An 11,110-nucleotide genomic window follows, 5' to 3' on the forward strand; every position below is an offset into this window, starting at 1 on the left:
GATGCATTACATACCCTGCAGTACGTGGGCCGTATAAACATATAGATGGGACTCAATCCCAGCACTATGTATTGTCCTGGGAAAAATTACCGGGGAGGGGGTCTTAGGGACATTTTAGGGCAGGTGTGTGGAGCGTTGAAGATATTTTTATGCCCCCCCCCCCCCGTTACATAAACATGCATCCTTACATGCAAAATGATCTACTGGAAGACTTCATTTGGACTTTTGAACATCCATTAGTAAAAACACTCAATTTTGATAGGAATGTTTGCAGATAATTTTTGTTAGTTTTTTGTTATAGCACCACTCAACCCGAAGCGCAGGCCAATAGAAAGAAAGTAACACTGTGGAAACATGCCAAGTCGTTCTTCTTTGTCAAGGGTCATCAAAAAACCAACAACCCCCTCCCATCAATCCAAACAGGTAGCGGACATTAAAAAAAGTGGGACTACTCAATATTGTTGTTTTAAGAAACAAAGTATAAATTATATTTAAATTGACATTTTTTGTAGAACCCCCCCCCCCCCCAAATAAGCACACAAAGCAAAGGTATATGTATATATTTATATTTACATATGCACACGCACATAAAGAGGGAGATCCCTGCTGAACCTATTATAACCAGAGTTCCAATGTTTTGGTCAGTAAGGCCCTCCTGTGTTACAGCTGGCAGCAACCCAGGGCAAACATGCGCAATGTCAGAATAACAAACATGCTTTTTGGTGCCAAAGAAGCATGTACTTTTACACATTTAGAGGTACTCTTTAAAACAACGAGGAGGCAAGGGTGGCTCAAGGAGTTAAAGAATGGGATCCAAAAAAAAAAAACCAAATGAAAAACAAAAATAAAAACACACAAGACATCCTGCATCTTAAACCTAACAATATTTTCCTAAGGTTTTCCATAATTTTATTTTCTAGAATTAATACATTTCATTACACTGAAGATTGAACATTTTGGCAATACTATACTGTTTTTTTTCTTCTTCTTTTGAAACGAACTTTAAACCCAAAACAGTGAGGTTAGTTTTTTTTTTTACACTGCATATCCCACAAAAGTCGGTTAATGTTAAATGCATTCATGTTACAGGAATGATGGGATTTTACTTTTTGCCACACTTGCAATCGCAACATCTAGACACGTCGCTTTAAAATTGCAAATTTTCCGCTTCAAACGGGGGGGTAACGAGACCTTGTGGCTTTCAGTGCATTGTGCTCCCAGGTGGTGGTCTTCTTTGCAACTCTGTACAAACGGTAAGCTTTTTTTTTTTATTTATATTAACTTTGCCAAATATTTCAGTTCATTTACTGGATATCTTCGTATAGTTTTAATCTCTTCTCGATTTCCGGACTCTGGGAGATCTGTTTGGAACTTCCTCCTCCTGTCGGAAAAAACCCCGCAAAGAAAATGATCTTATGTTCTTGCATTTATATTCTGTGAGGCCGAAAACCTAGGCTAAAGACATTAGATTTCATGTTACCATGCGTTTCTTTTGGCATTTTAATTAAGGCAACTACTCCATTCACATAAAAGGTTATTTTAAAACCACTGAGAATTTCAGTGGGTCAAAAGTTTACGTACACCTAGTCAACTGTCTTTCCAGAAACTGATGTAGATTTTTTAGGATCTTTTGGCCAATCGTCCAAAAAGAGGCTGGTGCAGGGGTTGCATGCATCAGGTACCAAAGTATCTATATTCACCATTAAGAACAAAGGAAGTAGGAAGAAGCCCCTACTCCAAGACCAGCATAAAAAGGCCTGAATGAGGTTTGCACGTTGATCACCAGCATGAAAACCTCGCCTTTTGAAGGAGCATTCTCTGGTCAGATGAAACAAAGAACTGTTTGGCCATAATGATCAGCGCTATGTATAGTGGAAAAGGGTTGAGAGGTTTTTAATCCCCAAAAAACTCCATCCCAACTGTAAGGCATGAGGGTGACAATCATAAATGTGGAGGTGTTTTGCTAGAAAAGGGATCATCCTGAAATACTGAAGAAACACTTTACTACAGCAGCTAGAAAGCTAAAGCTTGGCTGCAACTGGATCTTCTAACAGGACATCCCAAGCTAGAGTTCCCATATATCCTATTTTCCCTGGACATGTCCTCTTGTGTGGAAAAAAAAATTGTGTCCACACGTGAGTGGGTGGTAACGGAGTCCTCTTTTCTACTCACCAGGATATGGTAACCCTACCTAAGCATACCTCCAAAGTTGTAACATGATGGCTTTTAGGACTGAAGTGGCCATCACAAAGCCCTGACCTGAAGCCCATAGAAAACTGGACTGAACGGAACTGAAAAAGCGTGTCTGAGCATGTATGCGCACAAACCTGAATGAGTTATTCCAGTTCTGTCAGGATAAATGGGCAAAAATTCCAGCTAGGTATGGCGAGAAGCTTGTGGAGGGCTACTGCAAGAATTTGATTCAAATTAAGCAATTAAATGGCAATGCCCCAAACATGTCAACAGTGTAGTTGCATTATTTGACATGCCGAACAAAATTTATGGTAACTTGAAATACGTGAAGGGAGTTGTGAAAAGGAGTTTAAATGTCTTTAGCCTAGTTGTATGTAAACTTTCAGCTGTACAAGTGTCTCTCTTTCTACAACACAGCATCATCAGATCAGTCACTGCGTTATTGTAAAGAGAACATCCTCTGGCACCAGCTACCAAATCCAAGCCTACAAACCAAGACAAGGACCTGTTATTTCAGTGCCCAACAACTTAACGTTTGTACAACAGCAACCTTTAATATGGCTGTCACCGTGACGTTCGTGTTGCAATGCATTCTGTGCACACCAGTGGTAGGCGCCAAACAAAGTAATGTGAATTTCTTTTTAAGTATCTTCTGAAAAAACGTAAAGACGACGACAACAGTCGTTATGTTCTACTGATGACTACTCCGTAGCTATTGATGGCTATTCTGTAGCAGATGTGTATGCACAAAAGGTATTAGTGAGATCCAGCCCACCCAAACCCTGGGTGCACTAGGTTGGTTGTCTCACCTTGGGTTCTGTCTCTTGCTCATCCTCCTCCTCCTCCTCCTCCTCCTCCTCTTCTTCTTCTTCTTGGCTGCCACGTCCAGCATCTCCTTCACCTTCTTCCTGATTCTCTTCCACTATTAGCAAGACACCGTATCACACGTACCAGTTAATTTCACTAAGGGGCAATGTGGAGGACAGCTGAACTCAAGAAGCCATTTAAACATCCAACAAATTTAACCTTGCCAAATATTTTCATAAAATTCCCAAATTAACTTTATATCAGACATTTTGCTGAGTTGCTGAAGTAGATGGCTTGTGTTTAGAAACATAGGAAACAGTGCTATTCTATTTATGTCCAGCAAGACCTCAGAAGCCTTCAACAAGCCCCATGATGAAGAGCACAGAGGATAAGTCAATCTGTGCAATCTGTTAACATACGCAGAAAAACTGCAGTGCACTCAAGGACCACACTTTTCAAGTATTTTTCTATCACTGTGTACTAGATATTTGTAAAGGGATGTCAAAGTAACTCATTGTACCTACCTCCCTCCTTATCACCTTCTTCCTCTTCTGCATTCTCATCCTCTTCTTCCTCTACACCCTTGCTTTCCTTTTCTTCTTCTTTCACATCAGGCTGGGGAGCGTCGGTCTTTTTATAGGATGCATCTGCTGTCTGTTTCTGCAATTATGGATAGCGGTGATCAGAGGAGAATATAGGATCAAAAAAGTCATCCGGATACAGCGAAAGCACAGAGAGGAAAAACAGACACCACACTCAGAACACCGAATCTCACCTTATATTAGAGAGAAACAGACAATTACCAAACAGATTTAAAGCTTGAAGAGTTTTTTTTTTTATATATTTTAATTTAATTTATAGACTCCCAACTTTTATTAAAACCAGTTGAGTGTTAGATTGACCACAAACAAACGTTACCCATTTTTACACCATTAATGCCATTAGAGACATGTTTGGCTCCTCTAACAAAGTGTCTGATTAGGTAACATTACTTAATAGTGATTAGAGGTTCCACAAAACATGTGTGCTAGGAAAGAGTCGAGTTGGGGCAGGAGAAACACCGTATCAATGTCAGCCTCAAAAAACAGCTATACATTTAAAGGGGTTGTGATCAATTTATATGCAAGTAGCAGGAATACTTATTCCAATTTGTTTTGTTAATCAGTTAGTGCACAAGGGGAGTCATTCTTGCCATGTTATGTCTTACCTTTCCTGAGCAGCAGAACAGGATGATGAGAAAGACTGGTAGAGCCACAGTCAGAATGTAGACAATCCAAAGCCAGGGTCTCTCCTCAGCAGCAGCCATCATCTGTCCCACAACACCAGGCTGAAAAGAATCACAAGTTTTATCATTAAAAACATAATCAACATAAAATTAACAAGTCAGATTCACATGTCCATTTCTATAGGAGTTACGCCATCATTACATTTAACAGTAGTACATAAAGTGCATACAAACGGCTACATATATAAACTGAGCAATTGTTTCTGGGAGGTGACACCATTGACCTACCTCAGAAGCTCCATCCGCTGCCTTCTTCAAGCCCCATCCATCATTAGCCCAGTCATCAGCGACAGCTCTATCAGAGCACACAATGAAGTTGTCAAAGAAGATATCTGATGTCATTGACCACAGCTCAAGCCCCAAGGCGTAGAATGGAGTCATCTTGAATGGTTCCAGGTCTTCAAAGAAATCTGGGTTTGGAATCTTTCGTGGTTTCCAGATGCCCTGTAACAAAATGGCACATGGTTCAAAACCCATTTACTAAAATTATTTCAATTATGGCTCATAGGAGTGTTCGCGCCATATAAAAATGAAAACTAACTGCTGTTTACAATCGCAGCTTTAAAGATAAGAAATAAGGGTAATCAAAGCCACCGAGCATTATTCATTGTACAGAGGGTGGCTTCCAGACAGATCACTGGTACACCAGGAAGAAGTCCTCACCTGGTAGTTAGGATTGTCAATCATTGGGGCCTTCCATTTGCCTTTGTAGTTAGGATTATCAATAGTTGGGCGTTCCCAGACTCCACAGCCAGGGGCAGACTCACACTTGGGGTTTGCCACCTGAGGGGCTTCCCATTCACCATCCATATCTTCATCCCTAGGAGAAATAATAAACATCATAAAATTTGGAAATCTACAGTCACAAAGCAGAATAAGACAAGTGTTGATGGGACATACCAGTCCTCTGGCTTCTCTGCATCTGGATCAGCAATGTACTCGGGTTCATCATCCAGCCATCCTTCTGGTTTCACAGCGTTTTCATCAGGGATCTTTGCGGGTGCATCCTCATCCCTGTATACGGAAAGGGTCATACAGAAATCAGTAACCCGGAACAAATTCCCAAAGAACACACAAGTTAGATAGACATTTAAAGAATAACCAGAACGACAAAGATCACCGATGATTCCTTTGGAAAAATGAAAACGATTACAGTTTTGTAACAGAAAATGACACCATATTTAACAATCTCACATTCTATGCGGATTTACCCCACCTATCTACAATTTACATGGACATTGCTTTAAAAACGTTTGTATAAATACATAGTAGCGCTTAGTAGAATAAATGCATCTGGATTCACACAAAGTTTGCATTATTTCACTATTCATGCGAAAATAATTCAAGCCCCCAACAAAACGAATGAATATTAAGCACATTTTTCATTCAAATTTGGTGGGCTCATTCACTCCCAAAGCTCTATGAATGTCTCCCAACCACCATTTCTAAGGAAGTTTACCAGGATGCCATGTCCACAGAAATGCAGACGAAGACAGAAAAACAAGAAGATGCCAGAGAAGAGGCGGAACGGTTGGCAGAGAAGGTAGGTAGACATCCAGAGCGTGTGATGCGTGTGTGTGTGAATGGGCAAGGGACAAAGAATTTCCTTTACAAAATTAGAAAACCCCAATGAAACTAATGGGCAGAAAATGGAATTTGTTGTCTGAAAACTAATGGGCCAAAAGGCAAACCGAAATATTTGTCTGAATCATTTTTAAGTTAAGAGTGTTACTTTCCATCCCTCATTGTGCTTAAATCTGAATTCGCAGACTAAAGAGCAAGTTTATGTTGTGGAATCTTATGCTCTCTATCATCCAACCAGATATTAAATCATGTAACTAAGCAGAGTAAGGCTGATGTGGTAAGCAGCTCCAACACTTAAACATCCTATTAACTTCCTTACTACTTACCAATCATCTGGTTTGACAGCATCGGGATCTGCAATTTTGGGTCTCTCGTCCCAGTCTTCGGGTTTCTCGTCTTCTGGATCCTCAATTTCATTGGGAGGGTTCACAGGGGGGTTCATGTCAGTAAGCAGGTTGCCACTGTTTACAACAGTTTGGTCAACCAGTATTTCAAAGCTATTGTCGGGATTCAGAACTGAGTGGGAGAAAGAAACATGCTTTAGAAAAAAACAGCCTGTTTTATCCATCATGGAAGACAGCAAACGTATTTAGATTAAAGGGAAGATTTAGGAAAAAATAAAATGCAATATTTGGATATATTATACAAATATGTAATATTAGGATACTTTACATGCATGGGTAAAACCTGGCACCGATATTTGTACAAAATAGCCATAATCTCTAAACTAAAAAGCCGCACAGTGCCAGCAAAGCATTACCTAGCGTGTAGAGATGAGTTTTTTTGTCTGAGAAGTAAGATTTAAGATCTGCATCGGGTTTCTTTGCGTGTTTCTCCTCGTACTCTCCCGTTTTGGGGTTCTTGTGACGGAAGATGAAGTGCAACTTGTAATCTTCTCCGCACTTGTCAGGTCCAAACATAATTGTGTAGGGAGTTTTGTCATAGAGCTGATCCTGAAGATGGGGAAAGTGTTCAGCTGGTCATTAGAATGGCTGACATTAACAAAACTTGGAATTAACAGCACATTCACGTTTTAAGTGGTTTGGTTTTGCAGCCAAATGCTGATAACTTCAAGACTGTTATAGCGCAACTTAACGAGCCGATATATACTCGGATACAAATGCAGTAATAAAGTCATCTGAATCATTCTAGAAATATATATATACACAACACTTGAGTTTCAAAAGTATAATCTTAACCATACTCACCAGGTTATGACCAGAGATCTTAGACAGGAGTTTCACATAAGCTCCTCCACACTCTATTCCATTCTGAAAATTGACTTCATACCTTTAAAAAGAGAAACATTTGCTGACATTTAAACAAAATTCCCCAACATCAAAAGTAATGAAAACACGGAATACAAATGCCTCCTAGGATTAATGTTCAGCCAAGCGCACCGCATGGAGGCGCCATCGGTAAGAATCAAACTACTGCAAGCCAATAGAAATAACAAAAAAAACCCTATGTAAAAAAAGGGAGCTGATCATGAAAATAGGTTTCATGCTTTTATTTAATTATATCTGTGCGGTAGGAGCAAAAGTCATTGTTTGGAAGACTATTTGCTAAAGTACAAGACCTGGAATATTCATGGAGAAATCTTCCTTGAGTCACGTTAACATAACTGCTCCATCAACTAATCAGAAGGTGGCAAGTTAAATTTAAGATGAGGCCAGGAAGGCCCTACATACAGGTGAAACATCTCCAGTCCAAATTAAGTCAACCATCCTCTAACATATGAAGCCTAGGATGGGTTATGAATTCTACTATCTATTTCAACTGCACAGACAAATCCTAGGACATTTATGGCTATTAAAGATGTTTCCCCAGCACAAAGTAAGAGTTCACCATACTTACTGCAAAATCATAGGTTTCTTATCGAAGACGAATGGCTTCTTCAGTTTACTGGCAACTGCATGATGTTTGGCGCGTGACATCAGCACGAGTCCTTTATCCCCGGGCAGCTTAGAGTCTTTCATTTCAGTCACTTCCCATTTACCTGCGAAAGGGCAACAATCACTGATCCGTCCTGTTGATTGTTTAAAATGAAACACAAAACCCGCGCCACGCAAGCAGATAACCTTTCAGAGCTTCCTGCAGCCTGGACAAAGGGCTTTGTGGGATCTGTCAAGCTACAGGTCCATCGGTTGATTACGTGGCCTACAGAACGACTGCTAACCTTTATCATAATGTTTCCCAACTACACGCAAAGAATTACAGAAGGAAGATGTAGCATATCCAATGAAAAATGCGTAGAAAGCTGATGGAAAAGGCTTCCAAACAGAACAAAACTTAACAAGAATATATTACTTAAGGAGCATGAAGGCTCATGGCCATCCATGGACACAGTACACAATATTTTAAGGGTCACCTTCTATGGAAAAAAATCGTTACATAAGAAAGACCAGCAGTTCTGTAACAGACACAAGAAAGTGCTAAAGACTAAAGGAAAAAATCAAGAACACTCCACAATAATGGCGAAGAGGTCCGATGAATTCTATGACAGCCACGTGGCCTTGGCACACAAGAGAGTTAACAGAATGATTGCTTAAAATGTTAACATACATTAATATAACGTCCCTACATTTTATTAATTTGTATTAATTACTTTCAGATGACACGTCTGAAGTCTCAAGTTTTCCTTCTGTTGAATTAATCAGACAAGGAGTATGTGCTTTATACCCGAGTAGCACATCGCCCAATGCCTTTTCTCCTAGCAGCATCTGATGCAAGCATGCCGGGCAACGCAACTAAACTCAAGCTAAACAATACTGCTGCTCGTCTTCGTAAGGAATGAAGGCTAGGCATCATGAAACCGTTATTTTAAAAAAATGGATAAGTGATCGACAGAAAAGAAACCGTAATGGAAGCTTGTCAGAAGCTCTTACCATCATACTTGGCGATCTCGTCATCAGTATCCTCTTTCTTGGCCCTGGAAACGACCCAACTGCAAGAAGATTTTGTATGCTCTGTGAATAGGTCAGTGTCTGGCAGGCGTACAATACCAACAAACGTTACCCTCACATGGGAAGTGGATGGCCACACAGTACGTAATGTGCAGTGTTTTAATGGCGTAAACATAATAAAGTAATAGAGTAGCAATGTACACTTCAATCGTACTTCTTGGATTTACACGAGAACTGTCACAGCAAAATGAAACTACATACAGCCTGAGGTTTTGTTCAACGCCACTTCAGGGTTACTATGTCTCTGTTCAACTGCATTCTCCTTCTCTCAGTGGAGAGGACTTTTCTTTTGAAACCACATTCATAAATTGAAATTATTTTGTACAAATAACATTTTTAAATGGCAAACCAGTAGGGTACCTCTGTACAGCAGCAGGGGCTGCAGCATTCATAAACATGCAAGGTAATGTGGCAGGAGACCCAGTTTTGGTCATAAGTCGCCAGCAGGAAATTTCTCTTTCAATGTAACCGCACTGATACATTTAATCAGGTAGCCCAGGGCCATAAGGTTTGCACTCCCTTCTTTTTTTCCATGCATTACAGGAGCCATCGATGATATGTTTTATGCGCGTTTATTTCTTGTTGATCCATATCCATTATATATGTAGCTCTGATGGTAAATATTTGTACTTTTATTCTTACCCTTCCAAAGTGCCTTTATCAAAGGACTCTGCGAGGTAGACCTCTCCAGTTGGGACGGGGGCCTTATAGGTAACCTACAAAAATAAATACAATAGAGTCAGATTAGTGTGTCTTTGTCATGCTCCAGTATTTTAACATAGAGGGTGGTCAATTATATAAATTCAACTCATTCTTTATAGTATCTGTTTTTACTTTAAACTGACAAAACCAGACTCTACTAATCCAATACTGCAAATAATATGTCAGTGGGAGTTATTTTCAGATAAATACACTAACCTTTGGAGCAGGAGGCGGGGTGCTGACTTCTGGCTTTAACTCCTCTGGTTCCTCGACATCAAGGTCATCTATATCCAAGCCATCATCATCATGGTCGTGTTGGTGGTGGTGGTGATCGTGGTCATGATGGTGGTGATCATGGTCACCATGAGAGTGAACTATTACTACTCCAAAGATCAGGAAGGTCAAACAGATAAGCCATTTCATATCCATGATCTAAAATCAGAACACAATTTAAATATTTGTTGAGTTACCACTTAGCATAGAAAAGAACACAAATTCACAGCCAATGAAGAGTTGACAATAATGGGAGTTGGTCTTGCAACCTTTAGAAAGGCAGCTAAACACTGGGGCTTATTCACCAGAGGTGACGTTGGCAAGAGAGGTGGAGGTACATAAACAGTTTATTCTTCAATTTCAGTTTGTCGATAACCTTTCGCAAAGTTAGGCTGATGAGAAACGAGGTAACTAAAGGTTATTACATAACGTCAATAACTTCAGCCCTGCCACATCTAGAGACAGATCTCAGCTTCCATGAAATGATCTTTTACATGACCTGGAATGAACAGCTTGGACAGCCATAAGATCTTTTAATATAATAAAAAGGCAATGTATTTGTCCTGAGGTGGAAGAATAAAGATGATTTGTAATATTTTACGAAAAAAAGATAACACTGTCTGTCTAGGACACCAATGTGATTTAATAAAGCAGCAGGAAGGGAAAAGCAGAGCTGCAGGTTCCCCATCGTATAGTATGTATTTTTTTAAAATATGTACATAAGGAATACGATGGTGCTGTATAAAACATATCATTGCTTGGTTTTATACAACAATTTATTGGATAATTTAGTGTACGGAATTGTAAAATGTAGGTTTTGTAAAAAGTGACAGATGCACATACATTAGGAGACACGTGGCAAGCAGTGGAAAGAGTTGAATGCCCAAACCCGTTGATCGCTGAGGCGAGAGGACCTCTTTGCAAATCCCTTTTTATACGCAAGCTGCAGCATTATTTGGATATAAAATAATGTCCATCATGCCAATAACCAGAAGCAAAAAAAGTTTTTCCGCACACCTCAGGTGCAATGTTCTCATCATACATCTACAACGGTTCTAGAAAGCACGTCCTGCTCTGCCTATATAGCTTAAACAGCAATGGTCAATTCCAGCAGTTGCTATGGTGATAAATCCACTTTACAAACCTTAGAACAGAATCAATTGCTATACCTAAATCCCAGTGTTACTGGTTTGAGGTCAGATGAAGAAAAAACGCCCCTACACCCATGGAGAAATTATACAGTCTTCAAAACTGCCAGTAATCATACGTATATTTGGCCTTTCGATATTATATTGCATTT

The 11,110-nt window shown here is 39.8% G+C and overlaps 1 protein-coding gene across 3 annotated transcripts; it reads right to left on the bottom strand.

The window, feature by feature from the left end:
• Positions 1-1,327: 1,327 nt before the first annotated feature.
• On the bottom strand, positions 1,328-9,966 carry LOC149297850 (calnexin-like). 3 transcript variants are annotated; one of them, XM_089488043.1, is made up of 14 exons: positions 9,754-9,966; positions 9,478-9,551; positions 8,758-8,816; positions 7,727-7,868; positions 7,078-7,159; positions 6,630-6,822; positions 6,196-6,385; positions 5,186-5,299; positions 4,949-5,105; positions 4,514-4,729; positions 4,208-4,327; positions 3,540-3,660; positions 3,003-3,109; positions 1,328-1,381 (listed from the first exon to the last, which is right to left on the bottom strand). In XM_089488043.1, the coding sequence occupies exons 1-14, from the start codon at positions 9,964-9,966 to the stop codon at positions 1,328-1,330; spliced, it is 1,842 nt and encodes a 613-aa protein (XP_089344169.1). The 3 variants fall into 3 exon arrangements, with proteins under 3 accessions (XP_089344169.1, XP_089344171.1, XP_089344172.1); XM_089488045.1 differs by having other exon boundaries at positions 3,003-3,069; positions 3,512-3,660; XM_089488046.1 differs by having other exon boundaries at positions 1,328-1,389; positions 2,999-3,097; positions 3,525-3,660; positions 9,754-9,846.
• Between the last annotated feature and the right edge of the window lie 1,144 nt (positions 9,967-11,110).

Source organism: Sceloporus occidentalis, unplaced genomic scaffold (assembly GCF_023333645.1).
Source record: "Sceloporus occidentalis isolate IW3139 unplaced genomic scaffold, rSceOcc1.0.p SCAF_36, whole genome shotgun sequence".
NCBI lineage: Eukaryota > Metazoa > Chordata > Lepidosauria > Squamata > Phrynosomatidae > Sceloporus > Sceloporus occidentalis.